This window comes from Acanthopagrus latus, chromosome 7, assembly GCF_904848185.1.
Source record: "Acanthopagrus latus isolate v.2019 chromosome 7, fAcaLat1.1, whole genome shotgun sequence".
Taxonomy (NCBI): Eukaryota; Metazoa; Chordata; class Actinopteri; order Spariformes; family Sparidae; genus Acanthopagrus; species Acanthopagrus latus.
In genome coordinates, this window is record NC_051045.1 from 16171126 (window position 1) to 16190423 (window position 19298).

Sequence of the window (19298 nt, forward strand, 5' to 3'; positions counted from 1 at the left end):
TTTGGTTATTTAACGAGAGATTTCTGTATTCATGATTTGTCATTGTTTAACAAGTAAGTGTACATAGTACTAAGGAACCTATGATGGTGCAAAAGGTTACAAAAGCACACAATACAAGATACGAGAGTGTTGATAATATAGTCACATATATAGTATAAAATGATTGATAGAATAGAATAGAATGATAACCATTGCAACTTTATTTATACAGCACTTTGACAAACAAAGTGCTGAGGGGAGCTCAGAGATATAAGGAGGTGCCAGTCCATACAGGGCCTAAAAACTACTTACAAGTATTTTATAAAATAATAAAATAATAAATAAAAATAATTTTAAAAAGATACAGATAGACAAAGTCAAGAAACTAAAATATGATCATTTTTGTTATGAGTTAAGAGCCAGGTTGCAGCATTTTGTATGAGTTGGAGGAAATAGGGAAAGTTTTAGTAGGGACCCATGTGCAGAGAGTTGCATTATTCGAGATGGGATGATCAGTGAACACTCTGGTTGATGCGAATGATTTGATTTTGGCAATATCATGTTATAGATAAACCAGACTGGACAACCTTTTTTTATGTGGATGTCGAGTTTAAAGAGGCACTGTGCAGTTTGGAAGAAGAAATTCCCTCAGGATTTGTAATATTTACAATATTAATGATGTAACAATACAAAATCAGTGTCTGCCAAATATAAACACAGTGCACCTTTAAGTTCTGAATCACATAGACAGACATTTGAATCAATGAATGAATGAGACAAATGTTATTTACAATGCAAATACAAATAAGTTAAAAAGTGAATACATAAATTAAGGAAACACCTTCTAGATTATGAGAAAAAAAGACTAATCAATAATATAGGTTTCTTCTTTCTCACAACGTCTTGAGAATCTCTTATTACTATTCACCAGAGTGAGAGAATGTTCTGGAAATGTGTTGCTTGTGATGTCATAGCAACAAATGGCATCTTTGAGGCTAAAGTAGTGAGTAACGTTAGCGTGACTGAGAACAAGAGATTCAAATCAGAGCTACATCTTGTTTTTTTCCACATTGAAAGTCATTTAGTGTTTTATGTTCTTCTCGCTGGTGTGGAGTTGATGATGTCACATTTTGTGCTCCCATGCACCAATCAGAACACAGCAATTTAGATATCAGAATCAGGATGACATGACAGTTGCGTTGTTTGCAGTTGTTGCCAGGGAGACGCCACTGTCAGTCAAATCTGATAAAACCAGTATACACACACAGCAGTCCTGATGAAACAGTTCCGCTGGGTTTATGACTTCAGAAAGTAATAATTAAGAAGTTTGACTAACAAAACATGTGAATTGTTGCTTTTTACACCCGCATGGTTAATGTTGTAGAGATTTTAATATATTGAACCAATGTTTATGGCACTTTATAGTTCGGAGTTTAATCACATCTGCTCTGGTAAACATGCATATCATCAACAAATCTTATGAATGAACCTAAATGTTGCACAAAAACCTTCAAACTCAGTGAAAGAATTAGATTTTACCAAGCTTGAACCAGTCATGCAAGAATCAATATTTTCAGCTAACAGGTTCTCATTTCACCAGAAATGTTGTTGGTTTAATCAATGGCCAATGAATCATTTACTAATACATTGTGCATTATTGATAAGCTGTTATTTACAATAACCTTTGGGAGTTTGTAACAATTCTCTTTGGCAGGTGTTTATCAGGACAGTTGCTTTGTGTTTTTAGCTTTTTTTTAGCACACTTGAAGTAATAATGTAACTTGATATACGACACAAGTTTTCAGACTTTGATATCATACAGAAATGAATGCAAACCAAGAGTGCCTGAAAAAGTACATTCAGATATTTAAAACACAGCAGCAACGTTTGCATAATTATAATTGTTAATTGTTATGCAGAATGTGTGGGGAAATTCTGTTTAAAAAGTAGCAATGCAAGAATCTAAATGTGCTTTAAAAAATTACAGACTCAAAATAAAACAATACTATACACAATATATGGATATGTGTGCATACATGCAATGCTCATGCTGATTCTCATAATTTCCTAAAATAAGTTCATAATAAAAGTTGAAGTGAAAATGAAGTTTAAAATGTGAATATTTGGGAGGCCTTGATATCAGGTCAGAAACTGGGCTGTGACATGTGACAGAGGGAGCAGGGCTCCTGTTTTCGGTTGAAGCAGTTAAGAGTGACACCTGGTGGAAGGACAGTGTTATTTATTTATTAATGCGGCAGCTGATGGCTGAAGCTTCCAGAAACACTTGGAGGGAAAGCAAGAAAAAAAAGTGAACAAGATATTCTGACAAAGGATTTCTTTTATTTGACATGAAACACATCCAATGACAGTGTGACAGTGTTTTTGTCAAGTAAGACATGTTGTTAGAAGTTATCGCACCATTGACTAGTTCAGAATGTCTTTGCTGCAGCTCGACAATGCATAGTGAACAGACAGTCGTTGAGGTATACATTGTGGGCCCTTGAGTTTTTTTTTTTTTATTTGTGTGAAAGATCCTAATTTCATTAACCTCACATGTACATTTTACAATTTGTGCTTCGAATAACTTTGGAGGTTTGAAATGAATGTCATTCCTGACAACACGACAGCTTGGAAAACTGAAATAAATATCAAAATATAAACGGTGGATATGTGGAGTTGCACCGTCCATGTTGGGAAAGTGTTTCATCAGATCTCAGAGAAGATGAAAACTGGAGGTGAAAGACAATTTCAGAACTGAGCAGTGATCTTGGAAAGTGTTGGCATGGAAGAAGAAAGACTTATTTTCACACATTAATAAGGGCATCCACAAGGAAGAAACCTTCTTTGTTTTGACATTGGAGGACAAAAGTCTGTCAACTTTCCCTTATTGAATAGCACCAATGTCTACTGAAAAGGCTTGAAGGCCAACATGAAATTATAAAACTTTATTAAAACTTGTCGTTGGAGTGAAACAGTAGCAACAAAGCAAATATCACACAGTAGCTCAGAAGCTTCACTTTGTTATTCATGTGTAACTGTAACCTGCCCCAGATACTGGCTGCATACATGTCCTCAGTGTACATCACTGAATGAAAAGTGGTTTATTGATGTGTTGTTGGACTGTACAGTATGACAAGCTGCATTGAAATCAAACCAGCCGTTTGCAGAATTTTTTAAGAGAACATCTGGAAAATATTTGATGAGACCCCTATAAAATCTGATTCCAATTAAAATACAGTGGAGGCGACATTAAAAAAAAAGAAAGAAAGAAGAAATAAAAAAAAAAATGGTTCAATATTCTGGGATCATTTTCCTACAAAAGACAAACCTTGTTGCACCAGAAAAGCCAAATATCACTGGACTCGCACACACTCGCTCACGCACTCGCTCAAGGACACACACATACACACACAAAATGATATTGGGAAAGTGCACATTGTTCTTGCCAAAATAATTTGAAACCTTTTTTTTCCCTCTTTTGCAATCTGATAAATTAACAATGCAGAAAAATGCTGTCAAGTATGAAAAGATCAGTCAAGTTTTTTTTTATCAACAAAGTTCATATCCATGTACACATTAACACCAGGAATACAGTATTTGACCTCTAAAATACAGTATACAGACAACATCCTCACCCTCATTAATCACTGCCTTCTTTTTTAAAGGAGGATTCTGCCATCACGGGTTGGTTACTGATTGTTGCTCATTCCTAATTTAATTGTTTGTTTTTTTTTCAGTGTTACAGACATTCAGAAATAATTGGTTTGAATGGTAACGATGAAATGAGAAAGGCATGACCGCAAAAAAAGGGCAAGACCCCCACCCCCCCAAAAAAATACCAGCTTCTGATTCCACGAGTGAAAAATGGTGGTAAAGATCTTTAATTACAGTAAAAGTACAGCTAGAAATGAGGGATTAAGCATAAAAACTAGTGAAGTTCCACAGGTTTAGTAAGGCAAAGTTCTGTCCTCATTCTTGATATCTTTGTTTTTAGAAACTCAACAGTCCATGATCCTTAATGTCACCATGGTGTAGTAAAAAGGCACCGACTTGCCTTCTGATGATCTACTTTTATTTTATTTACTTTGATGCTGAAAGATGCTCTTCGCTTTAAGGGAAACAACACAGCTGCTCACTTTAGTTCAAACTGTTCAACGATGTCCCGTCAAACTCTGCAAACACCTACCGGTACTCAAAAGAAAAACATAAATCTCAACTCAAGGTCCACCTTCTGGCTTGTTCTGGAGTTCTCAGTTTTGTCACGCAGTCCTCATCAGACCCCAATAATAATCACAACATCATTTTTATATTTTTTTCTGAGAAAGTAAAACGGAAAAACTGTTATAATTATAAAGATATACTTGATTTTGGGGGCTGACACAGATAGTAGGAAGTAAAAACTGATATGCCGGCCAAGGTAAAAAAAAAAAAAAAAAATTAAATTACCCCTTAAAATGTGCTTATCAATTCAAACTGATAAAGGCTTTTCCTTTTAAAGCCTTTGATTGGCAGGTACCGATAATGCACATATTTTATCGTGCATCCTCATCTAGAACAAGCAGTTAAGCTGACCTTGAGTTGAGCTTTTGTCAACTGATGTCAAGCTCTCTTCAACCAAGTCTGTGCTGATGCATTGGCTTCACAGCACTCGCTGTCTGATTTTCTGATATGAAAACCTGGAATTGCGAGAATCCTCAGACTCATTTAACCATGTGGATGAAACAAATATACTTTCTACTGGACAATAAATAACAGATTCTCTCTTTCTTTCTCTCTTCTAAATATTTTGTATTTTCATACAATATTTCACTTGTGTTTTACAAAATAAAAGTACAGAAATATGTCACTTCCAGCTCACTCATATAGAAAATACAATCAGAACTTGGGGTACGGGTTAAGAAAACAATGTATCACGCAGTAGAAAGTATTTTTTTTTACATCCAGATGATAAGAAGAGTTTTTCAGGAGTCTGGAAATGCTTTACCTCCTTACAGTTTTTCTTTTGGTTCTGGCATGTCGACACTGTCTGCACTCAAAGTAACATGAACACCTAAACACCAGGTATCGCCTCAACTCTTATAAAAAACTGGTGCTTTTAAAAAGATTTCTTAGTACTTCACAATCATGAGAACTATCTAATGGACTGACTCCTACTCAAAGTGAAATCTAAATCTGTGCTTCTGCAGATCAAAGATCCTTTTTACTCTCCAGGTTTGTACATTTATGAAGCCAGTCTTTCTTTTCCCACACCAACAATTAATTCAAGTGACATTTTGTAGCATCGACAGCATGTCTGCCGGCAAAAAACAGAGCATGATGGGAGGTGGAAGCCACGGTGCACCTGGTACAAAGGTTATATATCTGGGCTGCACTTGCTGGTGGCACTTTTTAATACTGATGCGGATTTTGCCCCCTCAGGCAGGTGAGACAGGAAGTGGACTCAGGTGCGAGGACTTAAAGTGCAAGAGGGGAAAGTTCCAGCTCCTCTCAGCAGTTCCAGTGCGCCACCCTGCCTTCAAGAATGGAGGGGGGGGGGTTAAAAAAAAAAACAAAACAGAAAAACAAGCACATGAGGATGATGGTAAAAACTCAGGAATGGAAGGGGGGTCTTTGATAGCAGTATGTAATTAAAAATGTTTTTTTAAAACATGAAGTGGAGATATGAGGGAGAAGTGGGATGCACGGAGAGGATGATATTTCCTGCAGTTGACAGATGGATCTACTTTTTAATGAGGAGAGAAATGATCCTTCCTCCTCAGTAGAAATCTATGTGAACCTGGACTGCAGCGATTGAGAAGGTGGAAGCAAAGTAGTTTCTGAGAGGGAAGCACGTTGTCATTACAGTACTGGTGCTGTACTCGCATTCCCACATTGTTTGGTGTTTTTGAATGTGTGTCTGAGGCTTGACACCGGGGTTGCTACTGAATGCACCCCCCCAACCTTCTCCCCCATCTCAGAGCCTGGCTCAGTTTTCTGCATTTTCATCAGTTGGCCGATGGGGGCGATCACATGTTGTAGGCCACGTAGATGGGGTCCAGTTGGTCTGCCAGGAAGGAGTCTCGCAGGTGCATCCTCTGCTTCTCCCCCCTGGAGTTGATGGGAATCACGCCGGGGTCCACGATGACCACCACGCCCACGATGAGGTGGTGCTCCTCCAGGACCACGTTGGTGACGAGGGGCACCAGGTCCAAGGCCTCCTGCTCCGAGCCACTCAGCTCCGCCACCACCACCAGCAGGTTGGTCCATGTGAATACGGCACTAAGGAGCAAGAACGAGTTCAGTCAGATGTTTTCTGTGTTACTGTCGGCCTTTTCCAACAAACTAGTTCTGGTTAGTTAAATGGCTCTGCTCAAGACTCTTGGAACCAGTTTTTTGAACCAATTTTGAGGAGAACCCTTGTCATCTAAAATGTTATGGCTTCGATGTTCTGTAGATTTTCACCCTTGGAATAAAACATCAAGATTCTTCAAGGTGTTGTATCCAAGTTGAAAAAAATCCAGTATTGTCACAACACTAGCACCAACATGAACAGAACCAGTGCCATGTTGGTAGAAAAGAGTTGTCTGTAAACTGGCAGCCCTTACCAGTGAGTGTGTAAATTAAATAAAAAAAAAAAACAGAATATCATGATAATAAAGTGCACTAATTGAAGAGGCTCACCTTTCTGCGATGCTGCGGTGTGCTCGCGACACAGACGTCTCGATGTCGATGGGGTGGTAGCGTAATCCCCTCAACTCCAACGTTTCGTCGAGGGAGCCAACCACAAACAGAGCATCATGACGATCTGTGGCAGAAATAAACAAAAGTGTTATATTATATATTGTTATAACTGCAGACTTAAGATGTCAAACACAATTTTACTGGGAGGCTTTTGTCTAGTTTCCACCCCTCTTTAATTGCCATTTGTTGTGGTCTGTATCAAAGGAATGTGTTTTCTTACATCCGGAGAACAAGATCTGTCAGCAATAAAGTACGAAATTACAAATCTTATCTGTCACATATTTAACAAAAATCGATTATTATTAATTGTGCTGCCTTAATTTCACAATATACAGTTATACATATCAGGACAGCATATGTCATCACTATCGCCCTCCCTCAAAAAAAGATGTCCAAAAAAGGACAGAAAGGCACTGTTATAATGTCAACTTTATTCAACGTCCCCTCACCTCCGCTTGCATCTAGTAACTCAGTCCTCTTGATGAAGCCCAGGTAGCCCGTCCTGGCCCACAGAGTGTGGGGTTCCCCAAAGCTGAGTCTGGTGTTAAAATGATCCGCCTGGAGGCTCTCCTCCCCGTAGATGGTGTAGTAGCCACTGGCACTGTGAGCGCTGCTTACCCAGATCTGATAAAAGACACAACAAACTGGTGAAAAAGGCCTTGAGTATTTCCTTTCTTGCATTTGTGGGACCTCTAAAGTCTCAGCCATCAAGTTTCTGTTTCGTCTTTTTGCTTTTTTAGTGTTGGATAGCTGTCTTCACTTCCCTTTTGTTAAACCACTTAATGTGCTGCAGAATTTCTGCCTCCTCACCTCCCCAAGATGTGAATCTCCCAGCGGGCCTCTGGTCTCTGGGTTAACGATGATGACCCTCACTCCAGGAAGGATCTTAAGAGGAAAACATTCGGAGAGAGTTCATACAACCACTTCTATTACCTCTGGTTCTGTGGGCAGTCTTTTTAGTCAATAATCAATACTTACGGTGCCTGACTCCATGAGTGGAAGACTCTGTGGCGCTCCTCGTTCTACCAACCTCACCCTAGAGGAAACGGATAGAAGCCTGTCTGTAAATCATTCTGTTCGATCTGACCAGATCATGTGACAAGCGTAGCACTCAGCCTTACCTGTCATGGCGCAGAGACTTCATGTCAACGTAGACAGTGGAGGGGTCTGGACCAGCAGTGCCCTGAGAACACAGAGAGGAAAATAAACACCCTGAAATGTGAGAAATTCAACTGCACCTGAAGCTTTGAGGCCTTTTCAGAAGGTCACTAGGTTATTATAATCCAGTAAAGCATGTATCCAAGACATAAGAATAAAATTAATTAGGGATAGTAAAAGTAAGCACAATTAACTGGTTTGCAGTGTTTGCGACTCACCTGCAGGCAGATGGCCAGGTTGACCCTGGAGCCAAAGGCGGTGCTGACGGCGCGTGGCGACAGGCCGAGATCTTTGAAGAGCTTGGAGAAGGACTGCGTGAGAGCGAGGCGAGGACGCTCCTCTGCGATCACCACACAGCTCCGCACACACGACAGATTCAGACCCCGCGCCTGGAGACACACACGGCAAAAGATTATTCATACTTTTAACAGTGTGGTGCAGTCTGAGCTCGACACAGACATGAACTCAGCATTACTGGTCTTTTTTTTATCTAAAGTGCTTTTCTAAGCCAACAGAAGATGCAGAGATACTGAGCTGGACTGAATCACAAGAAGCAGATTTATGACTTTAAAATTGTCCACATACTTGAATCTCTTGTTTGTTTAGTGTTGTTTTGATATTATTTTAGCAATAGAAATCATTTATTTTGGGTGTTTTGGAGTGCGATTCTGACCTTCAGCATCTCTGTCTGGGTGCCCAGGCCTTTGGTGCAGAGCTCCATCACAGAGTAGGAGCAGAAGGTGTCTCTGATCTTATACTGACTGAGCGTGCTCAGCCACAGAGGCAGCGAGCTCTCCAGCTCCAGGGGAGGGATAAGGATGGACTGGTGACCTGAGTAAACACTGGGCCAAGAAACACACACTCGTTACAGCAACAATGCCACATTTACAGGAACAGCATGTCGAATGAAGTGTGATTCTCAGTCTGTGTGTGGGCAGTATGTTACCTGGAGAGGCACCACAGGACGAAGCCCAGGCCACAGTACGGGTCCAGGCAGATGGCTATTTGGCGAGAGGAGTAGAGCTCACACTGCAGCTTAATGGAGCGGCACAGAGTACTGACTGCAGCATGAGACATCTGACAGGAAACAGACATAAACACTGTCATCAAACCGTGACAGAAAAAGAATTAAATGACTTTGTTGATAAATAATATTTATGTCTCGTGCAGACGTCAGATTTATCACCCACACATTATATCCGGATTATTACAGTGAGGACAATGTTTGTTTATCACTTCTCTTTTACATTACATTCTTTTGCCACCTTCATGTTCATTCACATATTGTATTCAATAAGTAGTTGTTGATTTAAGTGTTCAATTAAGTGTTTCAAATGACTTTTTCTTATCCCTCATTAAAATGTAAAAATCTAATGTTTTCATGTTTCATGCAAATGTTTCAAAAGCTTGATTGCCAGACTCAAGGTGTCTCCTGCTTCACACTTCTTTAAGTTGCATATGCATGCCATGATTGGCTCTGAAAGTAGAATCATGCTCAATCATACTCATCTTAAACTAAAATTACAGGTGAGCACAGAGTATATTACAGACTATATCTACAGACTGATGTGAGTGCAGCCTCATTCCTCTCAGTTAAAGTCAGAGGTTCAGCAGATTGTATGTTGCTCTGGCTAAAATGACATTTTTAATGAAACAAACTGCTTGCTTCATGTTGCAGCATAATGTGCATGATTTGAGAGAATAACCTCTAATTTCCACTGGATACGTGTCCGCTGTGTTGCGTCTCCGCGACGCCAGCGAAGCCGATAGGTTTCACTTTAGTCTATGTGTTAATCTCCACCAGGTCCGCTACGCTGCGTATCTGGAGGACTTCTATATCTGGCAGATGCCAGAGAACGACGCAGCAATTCAGCTGAATTTAGCACTGAGCAGACAGGAAGTCAAAAACCTAAATAACAATATAACATCCGGTTACTTTTCAAAACACACCATGTTGACACCAGCGCACAAATCTATAAAAAGAGACAGACACAAGCTCTTCTGCTAATCCTTCAGTCGGGAACACTTCCTGTTTTTGTTTTTATAACACAGACCTATAACTGCTGTCTCAAGTGATCATGTGATCATTGCGGGAACTACTCGGCCTCGCGACACCAGCTGTCTACCGTACTGCGCCATGGCAGACTCAAAACGCAAGTGGTTGGGGTGGCCGGACGGCGGAGCAAAACCAGATTGGAGCCGTAACGCAGCGGACACGTATCCAGTGGAAATTCGGGGTAACTTACCTTGACTCCAGTCAACATGCCTGTGGTGGACACACTGAAGTCCAGGTAGGCCAGCATCTCAGCTGTAGGGGGCTTATAAATGTGCGGAGGCCGCTTTCTGGGGAGATCATCTGGAGGAAGAAGGGAGAGAATCTGGGTTATTTTCACATGCTTTGCTGTCTTACTGTTTGTGTTATTGTTTGCTTTTGGAAATAAGTTGCAACCTGATAATTGTTCAGCATTTTTGTTGAGTGGGAGGATGGGATCATCCCAGAAGTAAAAGTGCTGTTTCAGTGCACATTTAAGAAGTTATCTTCAACTTATCACACCTACATTATTTGCAGCACTACTCTGCACCAGTGTTAGAAACGGCTGAATGTTTGCACAAAATATTTTTCAAACTACAGAAGAGCTTTAAGGCGAAGAGCATATAGGACGACTTGTGGGCAGAAGAAGAACACATTTTTTGGCCTCGGGTTTTGGTGTGCCCTCAGAGGGTACACAGCGCCATATGACAATGATAATGCCTTGAAGCAGCTTTACCTGTATCGATGATGGTGGGCCATGTCTTGACGTTGACGCTGGCAGCAGCCTCCCTGGACCTGAGGATCCTCATGAGAGGCTGAGTAGTGAGGATGCAGGCTGCTTTGCTCACCTGTAATGCACAGCACACATATGAACAAGTTCACTCAAGGTCACAAACGACCATGCTTTGATAATGACAGGTGGTAAAAATCCTCCATCTTCAGTGTTACTCAAATGAAAAGGCATTTCTTTATCGTAGTACTTTATTGATCCCTGAAGTTCTAAAATTCAATTTTATTTGCTTCCCTCGAGGGAAATCAGTAATAGGGGTCAGGAGCAGTACTACTTCACCGAGTCTGGGTGGGATTCAGTTATTTGCTTTAGGGAACCTCATCAATTACAACAGATCGATCAAGTGGTGAGTAAAATGTTAAATTAAGGTGCCAATTCCTTTTGATGTATTTGACATATTTTGGTGCTTGAAAGTGATATAATATTGCAAAATGAAAGCTAAGATAATGTTTGGTGATTAACGTTGTTTTTGGTAGGTCCATCACAATAATAACGTCAGAAATTTCCTACACATCTTACCTTATTGATCACCTATCTTGTGTTTACATGCACGTTTGTTAATAAGGGAATTTCACCAAAAAGATGCCAGAATCACCAGCAGGGCCTCCCCTACTATAATGAGACTTGTGCACAGCACCTATACATTTCTTCACATTTTATTCTTTGTTTTGCTCATGTGGTTTTTATTTTCATTCAGGATACTTTAATCTTTTCCTTCACATTTCAATTTCAAACGTCTACATTTTCTGAACCAAATACCAAGCAACCTCAGTGATTCACTGAAAAATGAAATATGTAATGAAGCAAAATTAGTTTGTTAAGACAATGGTTTTTTTTAGAATGCATTGCGAGGAGTCAGTGTTTGCAGTTTTAGGTGTACTGACCCTTTTAAAAAAAAGTGTAAGATGGATTAGAAGAAGATGGTCTGTACACTACTTGTTCTACTTGAATAATTGTTTACATTAATTAGGCTAATATGCCTGGTAAAGCTTGAGTGTGCACTCACATCGATGATCATGCGGACCGTGGGGAGAGTAGCAGCCAGGTTCTGTGGGTGGGGTGGCCTCACTGTCACAGGGATGACCCCCGCATACAGGCAGCCGTAAAAGGCAGCTATCAGGTCGATACCTGCAGAAATAACAGCCACAAATGTAAGTAAGTCAATTTAAGTAAGATTGTCTTCGATGGCTAAGGGTGTGTGTGTTTGTGAGTTTACCTGGGGGGTAAAGCAGCACCACATTGTCTCCTGTGTTGAGGCCTCCTCTCTCCATCAGAGTAGCTGTGATTTTCTCAGCTCTCTTGTGCAGCTGAGCACAAGTGGCTGTGCACACTGCCACCCCCTACAGTGAAAAAAGAGGACGCACAGCTGAACTTATACCCAACCAAATGGATCACAAGTAGCATCGAACCACAAGAGAGGAAAGGCAACTATGTTATCTTCTGTAAATGTTTCTCTGATATCTCATTTCTTAGATTTAAAGTATGAGAGAGAGAGAGAGAGAGAGTGTGTGTGTGTGTGTGTGTGTGTGTGTGTGTGTGTGTGTGTGTGTGTGTGTGTGTGTGTGTGTGTGACATACCTTGGCATTGAGCAGCACATATAGGACATGATCTGGGTCTGTTTGAGCTCTAAATTGGAGAGCTTCCGACAAGAACTGGTGCTGTTGGAGAGAGTGTGTCATGACATAAGCATTAATGGTCGACTGAATCAGTGCATGTATTGCACTTTTCAAATACACAAAACTGCATCTGTGGCAAATAATAATCCATTTAAAAATGATCAACAGATAGAAAGACACTTCATATACCATCCAACAGTCAAAAATAAAAGGTCCTCTCAGTGACAACAGACATATTTGTTCCTCTCAAACAGACTTTGTGTGGAATAAAGACCAGAAAACATTTTAAAAGACATTCTGCGATGCTGTTGACCTCTCACACAGAGACACACAAGCACACGACAGGAGAGTAGGAGTGTCCAGAGAATATTTTTTTTCTGCCAAGCGCAGGGTCATGCTGGGACCATCTGCACCTGGTAGGAGGCAAATTGGAGCCACCGTCAAATACTAACAAGCAATGGACCATTCAAAAAAAGGGTCATGACGATATTGTGAAGCTTTGACGACATATCAGTGCCTCAGGATTGTGTTTCTTAAGCAAGGGGACAATCTACAGGGCTTTTTTTCTTGATTAAATACATGAGAAATATGGAATGATTTGTTTGCCTCTTTATGTCAATAATCTGAGGAACTGACCAGTGCACAGGACTGAAAAAGACGAGATGCGAAAAGCAAAGATACTCTTTTAAGGCAGAAGCCAAGTGAACATTAGGCAACACATAAAGTAACAACTAAATTAACTTTACACCATGAAGCTCTCTGAAAAAACAAATACATAGCAGTGTCACATAGCTGGCCGTATTAAAATCACTGGCCAGAGTCATTGTGCCACACTCTCTCTCTCAGTCAGTCAAAAGAAAGGAATCAGGAGGAGTCACATCATGCAGACCGGCTGATCTGACCACTCATCAAGCCATGCTACACCAGGGAGCATCACAGTGACAGAGCGAGCAGAGGTGCACACCAAAATGATCTTAATTCTTTCTGAGGTTATTAGAAAATATGAGCATAATGCATCACAATGTGTGATTATACAGTCTATAATGGTCACATGTGCTGGGAGACAGCTTTATAATGAAGAGCTCAAAGTCTGCATTACCTTCTTAGACAACGAGAGATAAGGGTTAGATGCAGTGCATGCTAACACTATTAACTTAGCAGCTACAGTGAAGATTTTGTCTTAAAAAGTATGTGAATAATGACTTTTTATATCAACAAGGGATTTCTGGACTTGGATTATGTCAGATTATGTATGGAGCCATTTTTTTTTTTTGGTTCGTCCAGTTGTTTTAAGTTTTAAAACTATTTAAATGTTATTGTGACACTCGAGAAATGTTTTGCGGACAACAAAATTTCACTAGACTTTCTATCAACATGGGGGTGAGTAGATAATGAGTTTTCATTTTAAGGTTAACCTAATCTTTAATGTAGACCTATTTGGTTTGGCAAAGCTAGTGGGCTGTTGGCCAACTCCCATCTTAAAAGGTGATGGCACCAAGAGCCTGTTATGGGACTATATTGACTTCAGTTATAATTCATCACTGCATTAAGTGTGTGGACCCCTGCTGGCCAAGGAGCCAGCCTGGACAGTCATCTCTGTGCGTCCAGCCAAAGCTGTTGCTGGTGGCCATCAGGGTATCACGGCTGCAAAAGCACATCTGACTGACGGAAGCAGCAGAAGCAAAAACAGGGTGGGGGCCCGACTAGAGCCTTACCATCATGGTGGGCCACATACAGAGCTAAAGCCCAACCCCAAGCACAGTAAAGGCAGAACAACAACAAGAGATTTCAGAGGAGACATCAGTATCAATTTTCCACGGTCATCTGCAACTTCAAACACAATCAGAGCAGTAAAAATGAAAAAAAAAATTATAGTCAGCCATTTCTGTGTCATTCTTAATCAAGTGGTTGTTTAAATACTTCAAATGCTGTCTCACTTTTGTCTCACTGTCCAGTCAACAGCAAAAATAATTTACAGTGATATAAATTTATTGCAAAGTGGTCTGTTATTAAGTTTCTGATTTCAATTTAGGTTCATTGTGTGGTTCAAGGTCTGTGTGGCAAACTTTACCTTTCGGATCAGGTCCTGGTCCTCCACCACACCCAGCTCTCTGCCTATAGCCTGAGCGATCCGTTTCCCTGCCACCAAGTTGCCGACCAGCATCGAAGCAGGACCAACATCCACTGAGGAGATCACAGACAAATCAGAGTCATGATGCAGACAGCATAAATGAAAATTCCTTACGCATCAGTAGATCTGGTCTGAGGTATCCTACCTGGCTGTTTCTGCCGAGGCTTTGGCAGGTTGGTAACACAGGTGTGCGGGCACATGAGGATATTACAGGGGTGCAAGTTTCCCTCCAAAAAGTTCTGCTTGGTTTCACAGATGTGGATCCCTCCAAGGGGCGTCTTAGGAAGGGTGTTGGCAGGGACGAGCGCGAGGCAGTACAGGCCGACCTGGTGGATACTGTCAATGGCCTGGGGAGAAAGGTGTCATGTGATTAATTAGATTAATAAAATATGAACACAGTATTTTATTATTATCATGAAGTGAAGTGTTGTTGAGTCACTGAAACAGGCCTGATAACATAACAAGAAGGATCTATGACCTAACAAGAATTAGCCCAAATAAATACCATCATAAGAAAGAAACAAATGTTACCTGCAGTACTCGACTCATCCACTGGAAGCTGTCCTCCTCACTGGCATCAGGCCTCTGCTCTGCCACAATCACTATCCTCTCATCATAAAACACTGTCACCGAGAACACAGCGATCCTAAATGGATGAGAACAGAAATGAGCACTCACACACTCCGAACCAACACACAAGGAGAGGCCGCAGAATATGATAATATAGGGGATTGTTCAGTTCTGAGGCATATACAAGAGGCTTTATTATTTTCCAATAAATTATCACCAATTCATAATTGTGTATATGGACACATGTATTGCTCAAATTCTTCTTTTGTGGTGCACTTCGATCGACTGTGCTGTATGTGAAGTGCTATATAAATGAAACTGAGTATAAATGAAACTGAGTGGAGTTGCCATCCGTGCACCCTGTTAAAGGACACTGGTGTCTCACCTCCCCCTGTAAACTGTTTTGACAGGCTCCACTGCCAGCGCTGTGGCCACCAGGTCGTCGGCGTTGTGGCGGCGCCCGCTCACCATCAGCAGCCCCTCGATCTTCCCCACAACAAACACCAGACTGCCCTGTGGAGGAGACAGGAACACTCAGCATGGGAAACACAACACTCACCAGCTGTATTTCTTTAGTCAATTTTCAGGAAGCGAACAGTTTTTTTCTTTTTGTACATGTATTTGTGGCTTACCGGTCCCACAAATCCAAGCAGACCAGTTCGAGTGAAAGGAATTTCACCTATGGGTGCTCCTGCTTGGTTGACGGGGATAACCTACAGACAAGCAGAGAAATCAAAGATGAAGCTCAGATATACACAGTACAGTAAATCTCACCCATGCATTATATTTAAAAGTATCAGTAAGTACCAAAAACAACTGTGATACTGCAGTTACAGCTTAGCTTGAGGCTATTATGTGGGGGCAAAAACACACTTAGAGACTAAAGAACAGGTTCCTATGAGTTTGAGTGTGGCTCCATCTAGTGGATCATTTTAAACATTACTTCTCTCCCATTCATCCATTTTCTAAACTAGCTAATCCTAGCGGGGTCGAGGAGTTCTGGAACCGATTTCAGCACACACTTGACATGAGGCAGGGGACATGCTGGTCAGGACTGCAGGTTCTGTTCAACGGTTTTTCTTAAATTTTATTAGGGTTAGGGTTAGGGGGTTAGGTATTGTGTATTTGCATGTAGCTGATTCTTGAACATGGGGCATTGACAGACCTCAAATGTGTTCTTGGTGACACCTGGCAGGCCGTAGTACATGGTGCCTCCAGCCCGAGAGTTGATCACAATCTCCCCTATTTCATCTGTCTTGCACAGCTGAGGAGACCCGTCAGGTTTGACAATGCACATTAGAGCTGAAACACACAAACATGACATGACGTTAACATTATATATGTTTATATAAGTGAATTTTGGTAAAGGTGAGATGTCAAGAAAATGTGGCAGCTGCGGTACTTCTACAGTCGAAATTAAGGTCAGTTGTAGTGGCTAACCTCCAGGCATGATGTGGCCCACATCCTGAACAGTGAGAGCAGAGTTTTTGTCCTCCGTGTTCACCCTGATCACCCCGTGGCTCAGCCCACCCATGGACAGGATGGCCCTGGCTGGAAGTGGAGCACCTCGAGCACCAGGCCTGCAGAGAAGGCAGAAAGAGAGGTGATACATTGTCGAAGTCTGCTGATACACAAAACAAGTCTCAGTTTTTACGGTGTGGTGCTTTCAATGTCTTTATCTTGAAAAAGACTGCAAACATTCTCACGGTTTGGTTTAGTTTTGTTTTCATGTTGCTTTACTCTCAAAGTACTCAAAATATTTCAGCCCAAACATAACTAGAATCAAGAGAAGTACTTAGAAAGAGATGTGAAATTAAAAATAATAATAAATCATGTCAAAACCCAAGTCTCTTTATCGTTCTCTGTTCCCCTTATTTCCTTCATATTTCCTCTTTCCTACAAGTCAGGTACATGGTCAAGTTGTTAAATATCATTAAAAAAAACACAAAAGACACTACATTTGAATGACCTAATAGTGAGTTTGCAGCACGCTCATAATGAGCTCTCCAGTCTATTCACTGAGCATGTGAGTGCACAGATAAGGTACCTGCGTATGGCCACAGTCAGGGCCTCAGGGGAGGTGGCACATGGACAGATCACCTCTGGCTTCAGACCGTGAGACTGGAACACATTCAGGAAGGCATCACACGACGACACGGACCCTGATGACAAACATGGACAAAAGCATTACCAAAACAGGGTAGAAACAGTCAAAAACATGTCTGTACACGGTCGTTCTTTTTGGAAAGAGGGCATGTTTGTGCAGGTGAAGTGACTCACATGGGTTTGCTCCATCAGCCACAATGAGCATACGTATGGAGGACAGGTTGGTGTCTCTCTGGTCCTTGTGGGCCATCATGGCCCAGTGGAGGTCACGGCACTTTACCAAGGCAACACGTGCTATCAGAGGATAAGGAAATATGTTATATATGGTGTATTAACAGTGTGTTTTATCAATTTTGCATGTGTTTTGTTATTGCTGTATGGTTTCACCTTCATTTAAATTATTCATCTCTGTGGTTCTGTAGGTATCATCATCTGTCTACATTTATCATTTGAAATAAAATCTTTTAATGATACATATTTTTGCCATTGATGGTTTATAAAGATGGACGACATAACAGCTCCCTAAAAATGAAGCCAAAATATCTCCAATGCCCCCTGGTGGCGTGCTGCAGTCATGAGCCCTAAGATTTTTCCCAAAGATGGTTTCTGTCATCTTCATTTTTCTGATACATGTACTTGATCCTATAAAATCATAATAATATATTATAGAGTGGGTGTTGGAGGTTATGATGGCAAGCTGAGCCCTGCTTGCAATTAAGCTGGGTGGTTGTATGGGCAGGACCTTGATATGGGACCCAATCACTACTGGCAGATTCTGCCTCCAAATTACATCACTAGCACAAGATGGTAGCCCTCATCTCTAAGATATGTTGGCTTCAGTTTTGTACAGTAGGAGGAAGTGGAGACATATTGTTTATCTTTGTAAACAGTCTATGGTTTCTACCTGTTCAAATATATTTGTCAACATTCAAATAAATCTATACAAATATGGATCGAAAGTAAGATTGGACATTGGCTGAACCTTTGTGAATGTGGACCCTCTGCACCCACGACATGGGACATGCTTTCATGACAGCATATGGCACTGTGATGGTGTGGATTCTGTTCATGACACTCTGGAAAAAAATACACATATGGTCAAAGTCACACATTGTGCTACATATCGAAGTTAAAAAGACCAATTATTCAGGATATACAGTACAAATTGCTGCATTCAATCCCACCGTTAAGACGCCATGCCACATGCCCATATCCTTCTTGCAGTCCAACACATTGACCAGTGTCTCCCCTAAGACAGAAAACGCAAAAACACATAAGCAAAGAGGGATGCTAACTATGTAAAAGATGTATAATTTGAGTAACACCCCAAATGTCATTTTTTGGTCCATTAGAGTGCGTATTCTCTGAGGTGCCTCTCTTTGAGCAGTAGAGGGTGAAAATAATTATGAAAAAGCAGACGGTGAAAATTCCTGCTGACGGGCTCGAGAGCTGAACACAGTTCAACTTGTGAAGATAACTTTTAATGCTCGGTTTTAAAAGCTGAAGAACCAACAAAGAAAGCTAGAGTTACATAAGGTGCTGAGCTCTGACCTTCACAGTAGCCACAGGCCTGCGACAGGGCCTGGCAGTGGGTCAGCATGGAGATCTTGGACACAGCAACTCCCATCACCGTCCCCTCCTTACTGGCTTTGTACTTTGGTGGAAAAGACAAATACACAAATACAGACATCGACAAAGTTAAATGAGAGAACAGGTTACCTGAAAACAAACCAATAATTGTGACAACAGACGACTGCTATGTACTACCAACTACCAATAACGCAGGACACACAGCATATGTTTCCAAATCTCCATGAAGCCATCAACACCACTTCAGAAATATGAAAGCATGTGAAGCAAGTGAAATTGTCACAATTTTATGAAGAGTAATAAAAAGGTTTGAGTATTGTTTTGTGCAATTAAGTAGCTAAATCAACAGTTAGTGTCGGGTGGAGGAAGGAGTAAAAGAAAATATGAGGAGAAAAATTGTGAGTGTATTCATTTATTTAGTTTGTAATGGAGACGTGAAAGTAGATATGGCTGTACCATAAATCAAGATATCAGTTTACCTGGAGATTTTGGACAGGGTGGCAGAAAGAACTGTATAGTGAAAGCAAGGCTTATAGCAAACCAATCTAAATGCGTACAGTGTCATTTTTCTATTGCCATTACACTGCACAGTTAACATTTACTTCA

The 19298-nt window shown here is 41.0% G+C and overlaps 1 protein-coding gene across 2 annotated transcripts in view; it reads right to left on the reverse strand.

Annotated features, from left to right (window-relative positions):
* Window positions 1-2299: 2299 nt before the first annotated feature.
* The window catches only part of dip2ba (disco-interacting protein 2 homolog Ba), a 46688-nt gene continuing 29689 nt past the window's right edge, over window positions 2300-19298 (reverse strand). Inside the window, exons 14-39 of one of the 2 annotated variants that reach the window (XM_037104586.1) lie at window positions 18654-18756; window positions 18287-18351; window positions 18085-18178; window positions 17277-17396; window positions 17044-17158; window positions 16437-16576; window positions 16162-16298; window positions 15629-15709; window positions 15382-15509; window positions 14958-15072; window positions 14572-14773; window positions 14367-14479; window positions 12257-12337; window positions 11896-12019; window positions 11686-11807; window positions 10626-10737; window positions 10104-10213; window positions 8804-8934; window positions 8531-8699; window positions 8076-8246; window positions 7821-7882; window positions 7678-7735; window positions 7510-7584; window positions 7149-7323; window positions 6640-6763; window positions 2300-6237 (exon numbers count right to left, since the gene is read on the reverse strand). In XM_037104586.1, coding sequence (XP_036960481.1) covers window positions 5985-6237; window positions 6640-6763; window positions 7149-7323; window positions 7510-7584; window positions 7678-7735; window positions 7821-7882; window positions 8076-8246; window positions 8531-8699; window positions 8804-8934; window positions 10104-10213; window positions 10626-10737; window positions 11686-11807; window positions 11896-12019; window positions 12257-12337; window positions 14367-14479; window positions 14572-14773; window positions 14958-15072; window positions 15382-15509; window positions 15629-15709; window positions 16162-16298; window positions 16437-16576; window positions 17044-17158; window positions 17277-17396; window positions 18085-18178; window positions 18287-18351; window positions 18654-18756 — 3180 coding nt within the window. In that variant the 3' untranslated portion in view covers window positions 2300-5984. The remainder of the gene's footprint in view (window positions 6238-6639; window positions 6764-7148; window positions 7324-7509; window positions 7585-7677; window positions 7736-7820; window positions 7883-8075; window positions 8247-8530; window positions 8700-8803; window positions 8935-10103; window positions 10214-10625; window positions 10738-11685; window positions 11808-11895; window positions 12020-12256; window positions 12338-14366; window positions 14480-14571; window positions 14774-14957; window positions 15073-15381; window positions 15510-15628; window positions 15710-16161; window positions 16299-16436; window positions 16577-17043; window positions 17159-17276; window positions 17397-18084; window positions 18179-18286; window positions 18352-18653; window positions 18757-19298) is intronic. The other variant, XM_037104587.1, reaches the window with a different exon arrangement.